At 46.3% G+C, this 20,781-nt stretch overlaps 4 protein-coding genes across 5 annotated transcripts; 2 read left to right on the top strand and 2 right to left on the bottom strand.

Annotated features, from left to right (window-relative positions):
- Nucleotides 1-3,552: 3,552 nt before the first annotated feature.
- On the bottom strand, nt 3,553-4,041 carry LOC108093690. Its single transcript, XM_017193869.1, has one exon. It carries the CDS (start codon nt 4,039-4,041, stop codon nt 3,802-3,804), a length of 240 nt encoding a protein of 79 aa, XP_017049358.1. The 3' UTR covers nt 3,553-3,801.
- Nucleotides 4,042-5,953: 1,912 nt separating this feature from the next.
- On the top strand, nt 5,954-13,380 carry LOC108093789 (negative elongation factor A). Its single transcript, XM_017194069.2, has 5 exons — nt 5,954-6,201; nt 9,142-9,368; nt 9,497-10,434; nt 10,633-12,238; nt 12,322-13,380. The coding sequence occupies exons 2-5, from the start codon at nt 9,143-9,145 to the stop codon at nt 13,284-13,286; spliced, it is 3,735 nt and encodes a 1,244-aa protein (XP_017049558.1). The 5' UTR covers nt 5,954-6,201; nt 9,142; the 3' UTR covers nt 13,287-13,380.
- A 112-nt stretch (nt 13,381-13,492) lies between these two features.
- LOC108093788 (uncharacterized protein CG5098) lies at nt 13,493-19,571 on the bottom strand. 2 transcript variants are annotated; one of them, XM_017194067.2, is made up of 6 exons: nt 18,654-19,571; nt 18,431-18,595; nt 18,015-18,211; nt 17,513-17,958; nt 14,908-17,462; nt 13,493-14,844 (listed from the first exon to the last, which is right to left on the bottom strand). In XM_017194067.2, the coding sequence occupies exons 1-6, from the start codon at nt 18,726-18,728 to the stop codon at nt 14,311-14,313; spliced, it is 3,972 nt and encodes a 1,323-aa protein (XP_017049556.1). In that variant the 5' UTR covers nt 18,729-19,571; the 3' UTR covers nt 13,493-14,310. The 2 variants fall into 2 exon arrangements, with proteins under 2 accessions (XP_017049556.1, XP_017049557.1); XM_017194068.1 differs by lacking the exon at nt 18,431-18,595 and having other exon boundaries at nt 19,299-19,571.
- Nucleotides 19,572-19,815: 244 nt separating this feature from the next.
- LOC108093792 (thymidylate kinase) lies at nt 19,816-20,734 on the top strand. Its single transcript, XM_017194073.2, has 3 exons — nt 19,816-19,977; nt 20,036-20,402; nt 20,470-20,734. The coding sequence occupies exons 1-3, from the start codon at nt 19,896-19,898 to the stop codon at nt 20,654-20,656; spliced, it is 636 nt and encodes a 211-aa protein (XP_017049562.1). The 5' UTR covers nt 19,816-19,895; the 3' UTR covers nt 20,657-20,734.
- Nucleotides 20,735-20,781: the final 47 nt, after the last annotated feature.

Genomic DNA, 20,781 nt, shown 5'->3' with positions numbered 1-20,781 from the left:
TTATAGCAGATCTTTCTGCTCAAATGCCAACGCCAAAACCCCCTTATTGACAACCCATCGCCGTTAAAAACTATGATTTATGCGATCATAAATTAATTTATGGCTCTGGCTTCCCTGCCCTGCCCTACGTTGAAAATATTTGTGACAGGTGGTATAATATGTAATACCAGCAGAAAACCCCAACAGCTCCGTTACATAAAGTATCATAAAAATTAGGGAAAATTATATTTTTGAATTTACAATCGAAATGCCGGCGTCAAAGGGAGAGAGGCGGCCATAAACTTATAAATACATAAACGATTGTTAATTTGGCAAAAACAAAAGCCATTTCGCAATCCCAAATCACAAACTCTAAACGGTTTAAATGCCCAAATCAGATTATGATGTGCCGACAGCTTTGGCTGACTAATCGATGACAAATGTTTATGTAAAATGGGTGCTCAACTCAAAATAAAGAAAGAGTTATAAACGGTTTCTAAACATTTTACTATGACGAAAAGATTTTATAAACATTGAGTTACGCATGCGTAAAAATTAATCCATTCTTAAATGTTTAAATGACTTAAAGGATTTATTTAACGTTTGATATTCTTATCGGTAATTAAAAATGGGAAAGGTGAGGTACTTTCACCTCCTTTTTAATATTCTCCAACTATGATGCCGACCTATAAAACATAATTGTATGTAGTGTACGATGGGATAGGCCCGGGTGCAGCTCCTCCACTTTCTCCGCTGGCATTTGGCTAGTTTTTGTGGCAATCGTGCGATTAAAACAAAAAGAAAATAAAAAAATTAAACGTGTGGCCGGCAAATGCATAATAAATACATAAAATTAAATTAATGCTCCGCTTGCACATCGGCCAAGTCCACCGATTCGACGGCTTTCCGGCAAAATCAAAGCGATTCCGGCGATGCCCGGCTCTCTGCCCCTCCATTTGCATATGCATTTCTCTGGGGGTTTCGGGGGCTTTGGGATCTCTTTGGATTGGGAATCTTCGGGGATCCAAGTGCCCAATCGAGGGGCGAGAGCAATTTTCTGTCCCTCTCGCCTCTGATTAATTTATGGCGCTGATAATAATCCGGCAGCAGCGTTTCAGAGTAGTAGCGTGTGATTATGAAATTTGGCTTGCCAAAAGAAATCAATAATATGAGCCGCGGAGAGAAATGGGGACGTTGAAGTAGAAACAAGATACCCGAACCTCCGAGATGAGTGGAAATTAACATGTGTTTGTCAGACGCCGTTTGCCGGCATCTCCAGCTTCATCTGCATATATAGTATGTTGATGTGATGTAATAGGCGTTTGATTATTTTGATTTTGGTTTGGGGTTTGGAGTTTGGGGCTGGGGTTTTGAAGTCTTCGGAATTTTTCTGGCGGCTACGGAAATGGAGCTTCACACACATTTCGGCCGAGCAATTAACCAAATCAATGCAAGTAATTTGATTTAGAAATGCCTGCCTCCAATCAGGCATTTGCTTACATCACTTTAAAAATTGGAACCCTAAACGCATTTATATAAATTGAAAGCGATACTCGGGAATTTTTACTCCAAGGAAAGTGAAACTTGGCTGTTCACAGCACTCGATTATCTCACAAGTGTGCGTGTGTTAATTTTGATTTATTCGAATAGTTTTGAAAACCTTTTGAGTAATGCGATGTTTGACATGCGTTTAGAAGCGACGCCCATCAGTCTTCGCCTTCGCGTGGAATCGATTCGGTGGGAATGGCTCCTCCACTTGGCTTATTTGCATGCTAAGCCCACTGTTTAAGCGGAAAACAAATGATTGAAGCCAACTAATGATGATTACCGATCCACTGTTCCACTGCTCCGTGGTTCTTCGGTGGTCATCGGTTGCGTGCTCCCGCGAATCGAAAATTTGTGTATGAATGTTCCCCCCGCCTGGCCGGTAATCAAATTAAAGTCTCGATGAATGGATGGATGGTTTGCGATTGGCTAAAGCCATCCTCTAAAATTTTAATGCGATCGGATTTGCATATAATTAGTGTCGGACTGGGAGATAACTCCATATGGCCAAATCCAAACGTCTGCCCATCAAAATATTGTCTTTTCTTGGCAATGTATTTGCAGAAAAATAAATTGCTTTTATATGCACTTGGAGTAGTTATTTATACTACTAAAATATTAATTTAAACTACATTAGTTCAAATGTAACCTTATGTTTTGATCTCGATTTAATTTTGATCTGCAATATTTCATTTTAATTTGTTTGTTTTTAGTTTCATTTCTTATTGGTATCAATTTATCTTCATTTAAAGTGGCCAGTAACAAGTTTTTTCGTACAAGATTCGAAGCCAATCGATCATCTATTAGTTAGTTTTTATGGAACAAATACATTTTTTTTACTTGGTAGATCATAATTATTCCTTTTCGGTTATAATAAAGATATAAAAATATATTTATTCCGGCGGATGGCACGTGATCTAACCGTAAGAATTGTACCTATTTGATTAAAGTCTCCTCCGACACAGCGAAGTATATCGCGTTCTTGGCCTTTTCGTTGGCAAATTCAGTTTTAATAACAGTTTAGCCCGCAAATTTTTTCTTGACAGCCGAGATAACCCGCAATTAAAGGCAGGCCAAATGATGATGTGCAGACTCAATAATTTATTTGACACGTGCAGGAAGTAAAGATTTTAACGCCGAACCGAAACTGTGAGCCCGCATTGGCCGCAGGTGGAATATCAAAGAATATATAACCGAGTCCATATAGCGACGGTCTGTAGTGGAGCAAGATGAATGACTGGCGATCGGCCAACAATTGGATTACTTAATTTATGAAAAGAAAACACTTCCCAGCAGCAGCACAAAGGAAACACTTGGAAGCGAGCCGCAGACAAATTGTTTGCTTCATTTATTATGCCGGATAATTGAAAGAATTTGCCAGGTGATTATTTTGATTGTACCCATTCAAATCAGCGGGCCGTTTATCATCCGGCGATTCAATCAATTGCTGGCACTGCCAAGTGCTTGGCTTCTATTATCCATTGCATAATGATCACCGTTTTCGTAGGAGGTAGTTTGCATAAATACGGCTTTTCGGATCTTGAATTGTGCGTCGGTAGGAATATAAATAAATATGATTAGTCAATTTGATCGATGTCCGACAATGCCGAATGGCAGGCAGCCCGTGTTTGCTTTTATTCGGTTTTATTTATCTATTTATTTACTTTTTGTCTTTGTTTCAGCGGATTTGTCAAAAAATAACTAATTTGCCAATGAAAGAAAACATATGAAGTGTCATGTTTAGAGATAACACACAGTCAAAAGGTTTAGAAAAGATACAAAACTGGAGAAGTGTGAAGGGGTCATTGAATGAAGCACCGAGCGGGGAAACACTCTACCAGAGAGGTTTTTTCATACGAGTATTCTTACCGGAATATAGTTACATATTCACAGAACAAATGGGTAAATTTCTATTAACCCCTTGTTTTTTTTGTTACTCTTAAGGAATTAGAACTAGTTTGATTGTCAAGGATGTTTTTATTCAATATATAATCAGTAAACATAAGAAGATTGTACATGTCTGTTTTGGCAGGGTATTAGCCCAACAAAAAACGGAATAACTAAAAGCCAATAGCTGACGGAGTGGTAATGATGGGTGATATGGCCAAAACTGAAGCGTGCATAATTAAAACGTTGTCTCTGACCCCTCACTTAAGTCACCACCACCACTCCGAAATCCCCTTTTCTTTGGCTGCCTTTCGAGTTGTTAACTTTTTTGCAGCATGCAAAACTTATGCAACGCATGTGTGGAAAGCGGGGAGTAGGTGGTGGTATCTCTTAGTAACCCAAGCCCTGGGCTTCCCGTTTCCTTATGAACTCCTCGATTGCTCCTTCAGGTGTCCAAGTTCCGAAGAGGGCGTTTCCCAGGTCCAAAAAGGCTCTAAACAGAGCCGGATAATCGGTGTTTGGTCGGTCTAGGGAGTCATCGTCCATTGGAATGGCCAAAGTTTGAGTTGGAAGGATTGCTGCAGCAATGAGAGCTGCTAAAAAAATTGTAAATGCAGTCCCGGAAAGCATTTCAACTGGCGCTCAACTGACGATCGGTTGCAGTTGCATCATCAGTGCACTTTTTATAGGGATGCACATGAGCAAGTGGCACTGAAAGTTGCTGACCCACTTCCCAATGTTGCCACAGTTGTCGGCCTGTAGGCTTAGGTCCCCGAATCGGACTTGTAAATATAATAGTACACTTACCAAAAACTATTCTATATTTTTATTGATTACCTTAGAGTCTCTTAAAGAAACAGTCCTATTAATCCTTATACAACATAATTATTGGTATAGAAAGAAAATTTACTTTCAGAAAGATCATTTAAATCTCATATTAATAAAATTTACATGTGATGTAATGAAATCAAAACGACCTTTTGAAACCTAATTATTGATTCTGATTTTTAAAATAGTTTCTGTGGGGAGACTTTTTACGAAAGAAAGATTTTTTATACCGACATTTTTCTCGGTGCAGGCATTGCAAATATTTGGCCACTTGTTCGACACGTTTATCGGCAAAAACATGGGAAAAAAACATTTAAGCGGATCAGGGGCAGATATTGTGGCAAACAATTTTTCAGCTTGTCCGCTTGTTGGATGGCGCTCAAAATCCAATTTGTAGAACGCACGCTCACCAAGGCGTTTAATATGCGTGGATCTGCGGATCTGCGGATCGGCGGGCCGGCGGATCCACGCTCACATGACACCGCCAACGCCACAGTCATTCATCAATCATTTGGCCAAAAGAGCCACCGAGCCAAAAACGCGCCTCAAGTGCAGCTGCTTAGCAGCGCTTAATGTTAATTGATCGAGCTTTTGTTTAATTAAAATTTTAGATTTGGGTCACACGATACTCAAACGCGCTCTTAGGTTCAAATGCGGAAGTCAGGCCCCTTTGGGCGAGCTCCTCTTCCTTCTTAACGTACCCCCTACTTATATGTCTATTAACCTCAGCGGCTACATAAACCTACTCGATAAATTATGCGGCACATGGAAGGAATCTGGCTTCAACCCGATTTGCCGCATTTTTCAGGTCGTGTGAAAACCGAAACCAAATGAAATCGAAAGCGAGTTGGTTAAAGACAGTGAAAGCCATAAAGAAGAACCTTTGAAAATTATGATGTTAACAAATTAAAATGAGCTCCAGCTGAAGTTATTAAGAAGCTTTATAAAATGAGTAATGGAATGAAATTTAGTATGTTGCTCAATCAATATTTTGGTTTACTTAAAAATTGGTTCCAATAAAAAACCAGAAGTGGGCCACAGTTACAAATTTGTATTTGTGGGTATCATTAATTAATCACGTTCCCAATAAATATATTTTTTAACATTTTACAAACGCCTTTCGAGGTCAACTAAGGTAAAACATAAGTGAATGCTATTGACCTAGAAAGGAATACATTTCTCTATGCTGCCCACATTTTGTGGTTTGCTCGGAACTATATTTTAAACTTAACTGACATGCTTTATACAAAAAGTAATAAAATGTATTGCTAGTTACCCAATTGCGAGCAGTAAATCATATATACCCACGATTCGAGTTTCCACTGTTGTTTAATTTCCCGTGCATCCACGCCCTAAAGGAAGATAGTTGACAGCATTTACTGTCCCCTTTCTTTTGTGACTTTTTATTTTTATGGACTCCAACTGATACTGTTATGTAGACTGGCAGCAGCCACATCTTCAGCAGCAGCAGCAGCAGCAGCAGCAGGTTGTCACCGGTTTTCCAGCGGAAACATCGTCATCATCATCGTAATAATCATCATCATACGCAATCGATTGGGCTTTTGTTGCGGTTTTGTTTTTTGGTCGGGCTTGTATCTTCTTCTTTGACGCATATTTCGGGGTCTGAATGTCTGGCTGCCGCTGCTGATTTTGGATGCTGCTGCGCTGGCCGAACTCTTTTGGCCAAAATATTTCGATTACCTTTGGATGGTCGAGTTCAGTTCAAGTTCGCGGCTCGAACGGTTCAGTTTGTCTTGTCTTTCCGCTCCGCCTACGGTATCAACTCAGTAAAGGATAACCCCAACCGACTTGCAGGATAATGCTTAAGCCCCGCTTCAGCTAGTGTGATTGTGAATTTGTTTACTCGAAAGTATTTCTGTGCTACGAAACGAAAAGTTCCCAAAAACCCGAAATCTAATTAATTTTCGGTCCAGTTTTATCGTTCGTTCGGAGATTTATAAGGTAAAAATGTGACTGCATGGAGAACAAACAGAAATAATCATCTGCCAAATGCGAACAATAAATATGTACTCATTAAAAAGCTGGGCATGACAAATATCACACGCCCACTAAGTCGAAGAAGCTTAAGATACAGTAAGCTCATTTGTGAGCTCAAACATATTTAGATCTTTTGATAAATGAGATTGTGAGAACCAAGATTTTTATGGTCCAAATCTGGGAATGAAAATATGACTGTATTTCTCAGGCATATTTATGATTTGATGAGCAATGGCTCAATAAATAGGATTGAGTTGGATGATTCATAAAACATCGCTATTCCTAAATAAGATTTTTAAAAGGATCAAGCAGTCAAGTTTCCCATCCTTTTTTATTACAAAATGTTTCACATATCCTTTTACAAGAATACTATGGTGAAACCTTATACTTATTAAAAAAATCTATTAGAAAATATAGAACTTGACTTATTGCACAATAATTGATTACTTATTTATTTAATCTTTACGTGGCCCATATTCTTAAATTCTTATGTCCCACTCTTTTGCAATCCTTTTATCCGCTAGAAGCTTATTTTCGTTTGATTACTGATGCAGATTTAATGAGACCTAATCCGTAAGCGATATGTTTACATAGCAAACTTCTCGAGCTCTTGAATCGAAATAGCTATACGGATATAGAAACGGCAAATCACGGAGCCCCGAGATCGACGAGACAGCCAGAAGTGGCTCACTCTCAATCTCTTGTGTTACGCACTGGATTTACGTCATCTGTCCATAACCGAGCAAATTCCGAAGATGCGGGCTCTTCAAATCTGTGGGTCGGGATCGTGAGAAGCGGCAGGCAAATGGGATTGACATGGCTGTCGAAAAAGACCCGGACAGACGGAGATCCTGCTATAAATACACATGGGTATTCACCCATTCCTGGCCGAGTCATCAATTCAGCTGGATGACACTTAGCGCTCATGGGCTTGTCGGCGCCATGGAGTCAAAGTTAGAGATTCGCTATAATTAAGTATCCGACCGGGGCAACCCGTTCTCGTGATATCTGTTCAAGATTTATGGTTCACTTCGGCGCGGCTCGAAAACGTGCTGCCAATTAATTTGCACCAAAGTCAGTCAGAGATCATAAAAAGTAATGATCGAGGCATTTGAATTACAGCAACTAATATAATATATATTTTTTCGGTTGGGCCACCTCGTTTGATGGGTCTATCCATTCTCTTTTATTTTATTTTCAATGCAAAGTCTGTTATCTGAAATTTTCCTTCCCTGTTCTCGGCTTCTTGTTTGGGTCTCTCATCTTAATCATCATTTGTCTGGCATTTGGATGTTTTGATGGATCATTGAAAACAATGAGAAGTAAAACATTTTCTATACTGCCGAGAGCTTCCTCGTTGTCAGTTGTTTTTCTGTCTTGTGCGCTGCTCTTGATAATGACCCTGAAAGTCTCGAATTGTAAATGGTTTCTGTAACGAGACTGCGGGCATTCCCCGATAAGTACGAGTACATCTTTCGGAGAGGTCATTTGATTTTCCATTTTCCCCACGACATTTGCATATCGAGTGTGTGTGAATTGGACGGTGGCACGGCTTCTGGCTGAAGATGGATCATTAAAATTCAATTAGATGTCGCTTATATAGTCATTATAGAACTGGCCAGCTTACAGTTTGTTGACTTACGGGAAGGTCATTGACTGCCAGCGAATGTCAACGGGGCAGTGCAATCAATTTGATTGTAACTATTTCTTTGCAATTGTTATATCACCAGCTAGGCTTATATAAACGATAGAGTTATCACTGCAAATTGCAAGACAATTAGGGCTCAACAATGGAGACCGTTTAATTGTGGTCATATTTTTAGCAGCCGCTATCGTTTCATTTACGGCCGCTTCGAATGCCTTCGAGCTGCACTAACCAAATCAAATTTTGGCGAACAATTGCCACTGAGTGCGTTCATTGAACAGCTAGTGGAGTGTTTTCTTTACGCTTCGCTTCCTTACACAACGAATCAATGCGAACAATTAGAGGCAATCATTCAGGGTGAAGACAAGTGAAGATGGACCGTATCGGCCGAGTTCGTTGCCTAAGTCTTTCGTTTTAATTTGCATGAAATATGAAATTTATCTGTTTCTGTAGCTGTAGCTCGGTCCCAGACCGCTGTCAGCACATATCATTCGAAAAACATAATAGCGCCAAATGACCTCAGCAGCCGATCCGAAACCCATCGAGAATTGATTGCTCAAGTGTTCAACTGGAAGCGCTGCGAATACTTGATTTCTGTTTGCGTTTAGTTTCGATTTGCTTTGGCTAATTCGGAGTTAGCCACATTCTAATAAGGCTCGCGTATGATTAACAATCGTGGCCCATCAATTAAACAATGCCAAGTGATTAATGATGGCTGCGGCAAAGAAAGAAGTCATAAACACTTCACATTGATCCGATATCGATCTCTAATGCTCAAGAGGCATAACATCTAGATCAAGCTTGAAATTCAGGGTCGTCTGCTGCCTCCTTTTATTGTGAATGCAAGAGATAAGCTTAATCGAATTTAATTGCCATTTGATGGACACACTTCGCCGTAAATGGCCCGAACTGTCGACCGGCCCCCACGCAAAATATCCGGACAGTGTTGCAAAAAAGTCACCGTCCGGCTGTAAAAGGCATTTGTTTTGGCCACATAAATCAGTTAGCAGCCGCTCGATTCGGTTACGTGAGAGCTATGGACACGCCTCGCTACTATATGTTATATGCTAATTTGCTAAACCCTTACGTATTTCCGTTGCCCGCCGCATTTGTATGCAAATGGGCCAAAACTCACATTTTAATCAATGAGTTTCGGAGCGATTCATGGTTTATCAATCAGCATAATGAATAAAGTGTCGCAAAGCGCCGCTTACGAATGTCACAATTAATTTGCATGTTTTCTGCTTTAATTTCTTCAGCATGTGGCCACCCAGATCCTTTCTGTGGTTGGCTCTCGTCCTCCTGGTGGGCGTGGCTCGGGGACAGAGCAGCAGCCGGGAGCACTTCGAGGATGCGGACAAGTCCAGCGAGTACACGGACCAGCAGTTCGACCTGCGGCACACGATTCCCGGCGAACCTGGCCTCGACTATCCCATTTTGAGCTCCCCTCCCAAAACCAGCTTCGTATGCAAGGGAAGACACGAAGGTGGGTTCTTATTTTATATAGGATATTTTATTGAAAATATTAAAGAGCATTTTAATATTCCAAGATCACAATAACTAAACCTAAAAGTATATTTCTTAATACTTTGGTTTGCCTTATTATATTAACAGGTTACTATGCCGATGTGGAGAGTCGTTGTCAGGCCTTCCGTATTTGTGCCCACACTGCCCGGTCCGCCCAAGGCTTTGGCTTCCTCTGTCCCAACGGAACCCTCTTCAGTCAGAAGAACTTTGTGTGCGACTGGTACCGCAATGTGAACTGCGACGACTCCGAGAGGTACTACGAAATGAACGAGGAGAAGATAGTGGGGAGCACCCACGAGATGATGGAGCGAGTCCGCCACATGATGGAGTACCCCATGAAAACGATTTCCAAGGCCTTGCAGCAAACCCAATACCAGTCACAGAACCCACACCGCAGTCTAAGCAAGGATCTGAGTGGAGCTAGTGGGGTTTTGAGCCAGCCAGCGGTTATTAGGGCAACTGATCCCCAGGAAACCCAAATTGTGGGCCGTGGAGAAGCGGTCAAAAGTGAGCCACTGAATGCAGTGAAAACAGGCAGCCCCGCCGAGGAAACTGAAGATGAGGGAATCTATGTGAACAGCTTGGGAGAACTCTCCTCGGATCCTGGCATCCAGTTCGACCACACCAATGCCCACATCGTGGCGGAATATCCCAGGGAGTACCACTACCAGAAGCAAAAGAACTTTGCCGAGCGTGTGAATGCCGGATTGGATATCCAAACCGATTCGGAGTCCACTTCCGGGGAAGTGATGGCCCCCGATTACATCAAGCACATTAGGAACACCAAGGAGGAGGCCGTGCAACTTGACCTTGTCTCGAACATTAACAACCTGCTGGATGAGGTATCCACCGATGTGGATCCCTCCATTTCCGGCTACCAATCCATGGCACCGCCCAAAGTAAAGCAGCCCTTCCGGTTTCTAAGTCGCGGGTTTTCGATGCACAGTGAAAGTGGAAAGGGCAGCTCATCCTCGGGCTATGGCTATGTGAAACCCAAACAAACGCCCAGCACTGTCAGATTTACGGTAAGTTCTCCTTCGGCTTCTGAACTAACTCTGGCAACTATCATTTCTATCTCTTATTTCCAAATATATCTTATATATCTCTTAACCGTTTGTATCTCTATCTGTCTGTCTTTCTATCTGAATTGCTACTCTATCAACTATCGCTTACATACGCAACTCAAACCACAAACCACAAACCACACATTTACACAATAACAGCCCAATGAGATACCCACCGAAGATCACAAGTCCATTGAGCACAAGCACAGGTTTTCCAAAACCACAAGTACCAGTAGCACCACTTCCGCAACCACCGAACCAGCCACTGAATCAGTGGAACAACTGCTGATAGCTCCCACTTTGCCACCCGCTGAGGATGAGGAAGTTAGCACCACAGGGGCACCGGAGACTACCTCCACCACAGCCGAAGAACTACTGGCTTTTCTGGCCCCACCACCGTCGGAAGTTGTGACCTCCGGGGAAGTACCGCCCATCGAGTCCATTGGCCAGGCAGCGGCCCTTACTGCCAGTTTGCCCATCAGTGAGGATATTGTGCAAATTGTGGATCAGAGTCCCGAAACCGCCGAGAAGAACGATGTGCATCACGAGGCAGCCAAGCTGCTGCTGGCCGGAGTGCAACTCACCTCCCACAACGAAGAGAAGGCTTTGGAGAGGAACCAAGTAGAGGTTACTAGCAGCACAGCCCCCAGTCCAATCACTCCGGCAATGGTCACCGCCACGGAAGTGGTTACCGAGATCAGTAGCACTCAGGAGCGCATTCGCGGCTATCGAAAGAATCGTCCAGGAGCCATGCTGAAACGGGCCCACATTCGTCCTCTGCCCATTGTGCGCACCACCACAGCAGCCACCACCCAGAGGAGCACCTCACCCACCAAGAGTTACCTGGAGCGTCTGGCAGCCAGTAGGTTGCGCCTCTCCAGGCTTTCCCAGGCCACCAGGAGCACCACAAGGGCGACAACAACAACAATCACCAGCTCGCCAAGCACCACAACTTCGCCGACGACAACCACAACAATTTCATCGTTCCAACAAGTGCGTGCTGGTGCCGAACCGGGTCCAAACAAAAAGCTGACGGTGCGAGACATCGAGCGGGAGACCAAGGTGGCCCCCAGCAAGGCCAGCTGGGAGTCGGTGCACAGCAACCTGCAACGCTTCCAGGTGCAACGCGGCAACCGAGTGTACACACCGGCAACACGAGCCTCCGCCAGCAGCAACCATGCAGTGGTTACCAGCAGCTCTACCACCACTCCCAGGAGCTATATTGCGGCCACTTCTGCCCGATCGACGGTCACCATAAATCGCGGAAAAAATCGGTACTCAAACTTCAAGACCCAGGCCCCCGTGCAAAGAACCCGGGGAACCACCACGCCCAGGAGCACCACATTGCGACCCACATCTTCGCTCTCCTCGCTGAACCAACACATCTCCGCTTTGGCATCGAACTATAACGGCGGCTATAGCTACAGCCAGACACCTCAGATTAGCCAGACACCACAGATCAGCAAACCCATCCAACAGTCACCATCACAAGTTTACGCCACACAAACGACCAGCGATATCGCTGCCCACAACTCTCAATCGCAAATCTCATCCAGCCTCTCTCCCGCCTCCGCTTTCCTTTCCTTCGATAAGTTAACCCGTGCCATTGTTGACGAATCCGTTTTGCAGAATTTCAAGAGTGCTCAGTCGCAGGGTTCCAATCAACAGCAACAGCAGCATCAGCAGCGCCAGCAGCAACATCAAGTGGTTAGGCAGCAACATCACTCGGTCAGCAACAGCTACGTGAAGCCAGCAACAGCAACAGGTAAGAAAATAAATGATACCAAAATATATAAACTTCGTGAATTAACTAAGTTATTGTATCCAATTCTCCTACAAATGTTTTAGCTGTTTCCAGTCTGACTGTTCCCCAACGCCCCCAGCAGACACCTCAGTTACCCGAGCTGTCTTCGATCCCCGGAATTGTGATTGCCCGCGCTGAGGGTCAGCGTATTGCTCCCAACTCCGCCAGCAACATCATTTCGAGCTTGGCAACTCAGGCACCAGTTACTAACAACCAAGGCAACTCCTATATTTCCCTAAACGACTTTCTGAGTAACAAGTTCGGTCAGAGTCCTGCAGCCACCAACAACATCGCTCCTGTTGCCACCTTGCAACAGCAACAGCGCGTGCCGCAACAGCAGCAACATTATCAACAGCAAACTATTCAGCAGCAACGCGTGCAAAAGCAGCCTGTACAGCAGCAGCATGTTCAGCAGCAGCAACGACAGCCAGTTCATCAGCAACACCAGACCGTACAGCAGCAACGTCAGCCTGTGCAACAGCAACATCAGCAGCAGTTGAGCTACATCTCGCAGCAATACCAGCAGCCACAGCAGCAGAACATCTACCAGCAATACCAGCAGCTGCCGCAGCAGCAACAGCAACGTCCCACGATCCACTCCATCCAGCAACCCTATCTCACTCCCAATATCTTCGTGCCCTACCAGCAGCAACAGCAGCAATTGCCGCAGTTCCCGCCCTTGGCTCCGCCCGTGTCCGTTTCCACCGGAAACATCGCACAGGGACCGGTGATCGCCGGCCGCCATGTGGACCACCTGAATGTGCAACTACCCACGTTGGGCGCTGGCCTGATACCCGGACTGCAGTTGGCCCAGAAGCGCAGCGACGTGTCGGCCAGTCAGCTGCAGCTCACGGACTCGAACGGCAAGGGCAGCCTCTCCGGATCGGGCAAAAGCCGGGAACGGGCCTTCTACGCCGGACGCACATCCTACGATGTTCCCCAGAGCAGCGTGGGCCGACTGCCCAACGATGTGACGCAGCCACTCCGCCGGCGGTTGCGACGCTTCTGAACGAGATTCACCAGCTAGGACTAGACCTTAACTTATAGCTAAATTAGTAAACTATTTATGCCTTAGCTAAGTCGACAACTGTACTATAGACATCACTTGTTCAAAAACCATACTCTATTCGTATGTATGTGTGTGTATATTTCTGCATATTTATTGATAAATAAAACGAAAAATTTACAAAAACCCCTAACGAGTTCGCCCTCCTGTTGTTTGTGAGATTAAGTTTTATTGTTTATATGTTTTTGAGTTTTAAAATTATCAGCAATACGTACAGACCTTACCGAATACGAATACAATACAAGATTTCATTTTGCTGGCTTTAACTGACCGCTTATATTAACATTACTAATTATATTTTAAGCATATAATATTGTTTTACAATATTCCAATTTTTTTCTGGGCTTCGAATGTTCTCGCTTAATTGGTGTCAAACATTTTCTATTTATACGTAACTTTGCTGCAACGTCACATCGCATATATCAATTGGAATCTCGCATAGCTACTCAGTTATCTTGATTACTCAGTTGGTTATCGGTATGGCATGGAGTATTCGTTTATACAAACAGACTGAATTCAACTAAACCGAATTTTCAATCCTCGATTGGCGGATGTGATGCAGATGGGTGGGCAATGGACATGGGCTGGAGGCATTAAAATTAGTTAGAACTAAAAGGTACTAATGTAAGGTGCATAGTACTAGGCGAAATAATAATTTAGGCATTCACTTAAACAGAAACAACTCAGGACACGGTAAGGGAACCTAACTATAACGTGGCGAACGCTATGATATCGTCTGTGCGGTGCGTCAAGCCTTAAAATGTACAGCGGATCTATACAAAATCACTTCACGGACTACGAAATGCCCTCCTGGTAACGACGGCAGTCGGAAACTTATGTACAAAGCTTAAGTAAAAGGTGCAGCGAGCTGCGGATTCGGTTGGGTTTGGAGTCGGGAGTCTAGGTATCGTGCCTTCAACGCTCAACGCTTGGCGACCAGGCGGCATTTCTGGACGCGCACGCGTACTCAGGGAAGCGAGTTGATATTGAGCGGGGGTGGCGGTGCGGGTGCTGGAGCAGGCGCTACTTGAGCGGTGACGGGCGCCAATGGCTCCGTTTTTATGTCCTCCGCCGCATCGGGTTCGCCACTATGCAGGTGGCAGTACACCTTGCGATCCTCCTCGCTCAGGCTCCACTTGGCTGCTCTCGCACACGGCACATGAGCCGGGGCCTTGCAACAACGCTGGAAGCAGCATATACTGGCCCCGGTCTGTTGGCAGATTACGCATTGATACCGTGTGCTGTCCCATACCGCCGCATCCAGTCCGTTGACGTGGGCGCCAATCAAATGGATGTCGTTGCTCCACACAGCGCAGTCCTCGTGCAGCCAAACCTCAAAGCCGTGCTCCGAGGTTTTGCCCATGCCGCGAAACGTCTCCACGAACTTGGTTTCGTGACTGCAATCCAGTGGGTCCACAGATGAACATTGCGAGCGCGACTCATTGGGGTCGTCGCTGTAGGATATCGAACTGTCGTGCGTTTGCTTGCGCTTTCGTTTATGCTACAAGATGAAAAGGACGCGTTAGATTTAAATTCGCTAAGATAAATTAAACTGAATAGTTACCATGCTAATCTTGGGTGCCTGCATAATGTTAGCCAGCGTGGCGGGCACCACGGGCAGATTCCTCTCCTGCGTCTTGACCATGTCCTCGCGTCGCCGCTTATTGACAAACAGTCCATCGATGTCCTGCACTCCGGGCGACTGCAAGGCGGCACGATACTCGTCGCAGTCGCTAGTCACCAAGTACGGACCGAAAAGATCACCCAGACCCAGTTTATGAGGCCCTCGCTTGCAGAACACACATATCCAGGTGGAGTCGGTGGTGTCCGCATCGTATCGGTTGCTCAGCGTAGAACTGTGCATCCCTCTCAGGTTTTTTCGTTCGTGCGGCGCCTTCTTGGCTTTCGTCTGCTTCTCATTGACGTCCTCGGCACTATGAGTGTTTTTGATGCTCACACTTCCGTCCGGTTTTATGAGTATGAACGGAGATTTGAACTTTAGCTCAGTGGCTACTGTGCCTCCGTTTGTCGGCGCTGGTGTGCTGTCCTCGTCGGTGGTGACGGCTGACTTTCGGCCCGTTTTCTTTCCATTCTGCTTGGCGTTTTTGGCATTGCCCTTACCCGCTGGTACCTTCTTGCCCTTGCTCGCGGCATTCTTCTTCTTGGCTGCAGCAGATTTTCCCTTGGGCACAGCGGCCGCTTCGCTCAGTTGGCGGGCTGCCAGTGCCGCCGCAGCTGCAGCGGAAGTGCTGGGCTTGTCGTCGTCTTCAAGCTCCGGTTCTGGAATCACCTTCTTCTTGCGACCGGGCTTCTTCGGTGAAGGGTCGTCGATCATGAAACGGAGCAGTGAGGCATCCATGCCCATGGATAGCCTTCGGGGTGGTGGTCTCCTGACTGGGGTTTTAGCTGGAACAGGGGTGTTGGGCTTACTATCATCCACTGCAGCCAAGGGCGTCGATGTGGAGCGAACTTGCGGCGAGGGACTGTGAACGGGACTGGGTAGCGTAGATTTCATCGCTGCCTTCGTGGCGACCGGTCGTATTTCGGGCGCAGGAGGTGGAGCAACTAAAGCTGCCAACACTGAGGCTTCCATCTTTTCCGCAGGTGCCTCGTTTGGCTTGGCGCTGTCCAGAGCCAGCTGGGCGGTCAAATCGTGTGCCACCAACTCTTCCGCCTCGCCTGGTGGTTTCTCCGGGCTGCAAATCCTTTCCGTCTCCTCCTCGATCCCGGCAAACATTTCCTCCAGCTTGTCTTCCACTTCCCCGAAAGGGCAGGGCTCAGAACTGGCAGCAGGTGAGGTTTTCTTGGGTGATTTATTTTCTGGAGGAGTAGCAGAAGCCGGAGTAGGAGCCGGAACCGGTTGTGCCTGTGACTCCTTGTTCGCTGGGGGTTCCTCCTCCTCATCGCACTCGTGCACACTAACCGCCGGCTTTGCATCGATGTCACCCTGCTCCACTAGGGCGGGGGATGCAGGTGTGTCCGTGGTGGCCTGATTGTTGACCTCCGGCTTTTGATTCTCGTTGACTGCACGACTGCTGTGGCTGCTGTGCGTGTTGGCGCTGGAACTGCTCGAGCTACTGCTACTGCTGTTGCTCTGCGGACTCGGTGGCGGCATGGTGGGCGTCGTGTGCTGCTTGGGCGGCTCATCCTCCTGCTGCAAACGGTGCTGTTCTGTGAGATTTCGCTGCAGCAGGGCTTGCCGCTGCTTTTTGGTCTTGGGCTTGTCGTCGTTGTAAAGCGTGGAGCTATTGCTGTTACTGCTGTTCTCCGCCGGAGCCGGTGATCCCCCACGACCGTTCTCTTGCGGCGCCTTTTCAATCTGCGTTTGCGATTGGGCTTGCAAGCTGAAAGGCTGAAACTCAGCGCCTCCATTCTTGGGCGACGGTTTGGGACTACAGCTGTTGTTTTGGTGCGCCGGAGGCTGCTGTTGCTGATGCGACGGCTTGCTGATTCCTCCCTCGGGCGCATTTTCGTTTGGAGTAACCCGCATCACCGTACTGGCTTTCCGCTTGCGTCGCTTTCGACTGGTGCTGCTGTTGCTGTTCGACTCTAGCGACTCCTCATTGGAGGTGGTCAGGTAGGGGGACTCAGGAGCATCAGGCACCGAATTAGCAGCAGGTTTGTCTGCCTCAGAGTTCCGATAGGACAGATCTGTTATGACAGGCTGCTCCTCTGGTTCTGGTTTATGCTTCGTCGCCAGATCGAGATTCGTAAGTTGCGCGTTGCGAGAATGATGCGTGTGTTGCTGACTTGAGTTTGCCGCTTGTTGCGGACCCGCATCCTGTGCCTGTCCATGGAACTGACCACTGGTCAAGTGTGGTGGCAGGAGAGGCGGCGGAACCGTTTGACTCGCCATATGCTGATTGTGGTAGTGCAAGTGCTGGGGATGTGACTGTGATTGCGTCTGATCCTGCTGCATGTGCTGGTAGCTGCCTCCTGCCGAGCTATTCAACGGATGGTGAAGATGCAGCTGGTTGTAGTCCATAGTTGGCGATTGCATCTGATGAGGCGGCGCAGCCAGCGGCGATTGAGGCGTAGGAGGCGTCTGTGGTCCATTGTATTTCGGAGTTAAGTTGTAAGGCGGCTGCTGCTGTTGGTGATAGTTCCTTAGCGGTGAGGCTAAAAAAATAATATTAGATTTATATCTTCAGTTGAACACATTGACTTACGTTTCTTGTTGGCATGTTGCTGCTGTACATTGTGCGTGGGCAGTTTGCTAGCTGATCCCGCTGGCGGGTAGCCAAAGTCCTTCTCTTTTTGCAGATTTTTTCCTGACAACAGCTCGTGATCAAAACTGCGCTTTAACTGAGCCAGCTTAAAGTTTTCATCGCGAGTTTGCATGTAGTGCGGACTGCTTATGTGATTGTTACTCCCACTATTGCTGCTGTTGCTTCCAGCATGATTGCTATTTCCGGAGGCAGTTGTAGGAGGCGGTGGCGGCAGCAGAGACTCACAGTCTCCCCCGTTGCTGAGGTTGCCAGCGGCGGCTCCCTGATTTTGCAGGCTAGACTGCAGTAAGCTGACATGGGCTGCTGCCATGGCTGCCAAGTGTCCCTGCTGCTGCTGCTGTTGCAGCTGAGAGCTGGAGGGCGAAGCATTGGTCGTGAGATTTTGTCTGCAGAAAAAGAAATTTTAGACTATTTGACTAGAATACGGGATTAATGCACTTACATTGAAGGATAGTTGGAAGCATGTATAAGGGATTGCTGCTGCTGCTGCGACTGCTGTGGCTGCTGGTTCGGCGACTGTTTGGCCAGCGGCTGGGCCGCACTGCGGGCGGACTGCAGAGAAAGGTCCATGGAGTTGAATGGCAGAGTTCCTGAGTAGGGCGGTGCCAGCAAGGGATTCATCTGATGATGGTGGTCCAGCTGGGAAAGTAAACTAGGTTATTATCGATTGGTTAAGGATCATAAGCCAAAACAAAATACAGGACGTTGACTGCAGGCGACAGAAAACAAAGCAAACTAGGATTACAACTAAACGAGGCTAAAGTAGGCTTCTACGGGCAAAAAGGCGGAGGAGTCGAGCATGCTTTTTGGGGTCTACTAGGAGCTGCTTGATGTCGTCGGTTGTTTTGGCCTAATTACGTTTTTGTGATTGGCCGACATGAAATTGTAAATGGCATCCGGCGGCGGCGGCGGCTGCGAGGAAACGGAGCCGGAAACGTGCCAGGCCAGCGGGGATCGCACCATTCCGGGCCGCTCATTGGACATGTGCGCCAACTGCGGCTGTCGCGGGATATATGATGGGATCTGTGAAAGGAAAAAGTAGTTGAGCTATGCGGCTTAGGTCACTGATTGTCCTACTTACTTGCAGAGGATTCCAGGACGCGTTCTGGGCCGCCTGGCTGAGATGCCCAGGATGCGGATGATTGTTGTTGGCCATCTCTTTCGGCGGCGGCTAACTCGTGACGGCGCTCCAATATATCACCCTGATCATGGGCCGACCGTCTCTAGCCTATGTCCTTCGGCCCAAATGTGGAATGTCAGAGAAAAAGACCGACAGCTGGAATAGGGGATCGGAGCGGAGCAGAAGCAGGATAGAAAGGGCGACCTAATCTTGCTGGGGAGGATCCTGCGAAGGACTTGCTAACTCCGGCCGAACAGCCGCTGCTCTTTTCGCCCATAAACAAGACCGCACGCACTTTTTTCACACCACCCACAACCCACTCGGAAAAGGCAAAGGGCTTTTCGCCGCTCTCGTGGTCCTTGCGCGATAACAGTAGCAGCAGAGCAGACGATAACACACAACCTATCGGCCAGATGACAGCGCGTTGTTTTGCACGCTACGCCAACGGCACGCGGTCTTTGCCACTACCGAACGTCCTGATCACTTCGTTCTTTTGTCCCTGCTCCATGGCCAGTTGTTTGTGGCGTTTGTTCAATGTGATTTCCCTTTATTTAAGCAATGCGACGGCACACTGGGTTACTTATCATCGGGAGAGCTTTGTTGTACCTCTTGATTTTTAGCGGCAGCGCATTGCGAATTCGTTGCGACGGCGTGCGAATTTTTCTTGTTTTGGGTCGCGCACCTTGGGCAAATCCGAAAACGGTATCCAAACGTTTAAATGGACACCGTTTCTGTTGCTAACACATATCGGCGAAGGGGGAAGTCTGAATTAGCACTATTTTGCAAATGCCGCAACGTTTTTGTTGTGTTTTTAGGCGTATTTTCGATTGTTTAAAACAAAATGTAATTCATTAGAGCTGGGTGAAAATTCGATTCTTATTCGATACTATCGATTTCGCCAGGACTTTGGTGATTTCGAGGTTCTCCCTGGGACTATCGATAATTTTGTCTGTTTTGGGTAAAAATACTAAATTTTGGCAAAGACCCTTTAAAACGATTACTTCTCATTCTGTTTTTGTTAAATGTTATTTAAAATACTAACTTTAACTTTAAAAACAGTAAGTTAAACGTTAGTTTCTGAACCGGTAGAAAACGTCATACTCTGTTTTGGCGCCAAAATGTCTTCGCACTCTTCCCCAGCCCTGGTCAAAATGCATCTAATAATTGCAAGTGCGCATAAAAAATCAAGAAGTTTGGCACAAAATGAGCGCTGGTAAACGTGGAGCACTTATTATATTCGAAGGTTGCGATCGCAGTGGGAAGACTACTCAAAGCCGGCTACTGGGTAAGGTTTTGAGACCTGAGAAACAAGAGAACCATAATTACCTATCAATTCCTTCCAGTCGAACTCTTGAAATCCAAGGGTCTTTCCGTACTGGCCATGAACTTTCCGGAACGCAGCTCCAGCATTGGCCAGGTGATAAATTCGTATTTGACCAACAGCAAGGATCTGCCGGACGAAGTCATCCATTTGATGTTCTCCGCCAATCGCTGGGAGTACATGAACCAGGTAAAACAGCGACTTCTCGAGGGCAAAATTCTGGTTGTGGATCGTTACTCTTATTCTGGAGTGGCTTACAGTGCGGCCAAAGGACTGGATTTCGACTGGTGTTATGCCCCAGAAAGGGGGCTCATAAAACCCGATGCAGTTTTCTATCTGAGAGCGTCCGCGGATAACCTCACAAGCCGTGGCCAATACGGAGTTGAGCGGTTAGTAAAATTATTTAATACAGCTTAAACATATAGAAACCCGATATCTTATCTTATCTTCTAACAGTTATGAAAAAGTGGAGTTCCAAAGGCGCATCGCTGAGGTTTTCGATCGCATTTGCGACAAAGAAGCCAGTTATTGGCACAAACTCGATGCCAGTCAGTCCATGGAGGATTTGCATACCCAAATAGCCAGTATAACGGAGCAACTCTTACCTATCGCTTCCACCCAACCCCTGGAAACGTTATCATAGCACAGAGCCATGAATCGCCATTCATTAGAGGGGATTTACCTTGATTTATGCAATACACGAGTGTTTGTTATAAATGTTTTTAAATGGCGCTTAACTTTTAATTTACGATAAGGCCACAGGCCATA

The sequence above is a fragment of the Drosophila ficusphila genome, unplaced genomic scaffold, assembly GCF_018152265.1.
Source record: "Drosophila ficusphila isolate 14025-0441.05 unplaced genomic scaffold, ASM1815226v1 contig_414, whole genome shotgun sequence".
Classification (NCBI taxonomy): Eukaryota; Metazoa; Arthropoda; class Insecta; order Diptera; family Drosophilidae; genus Drosophila; species Drosophila ficusphila.
This window is presented reverse-complemented; position numbering and strand designations above follow the sequence as displayed.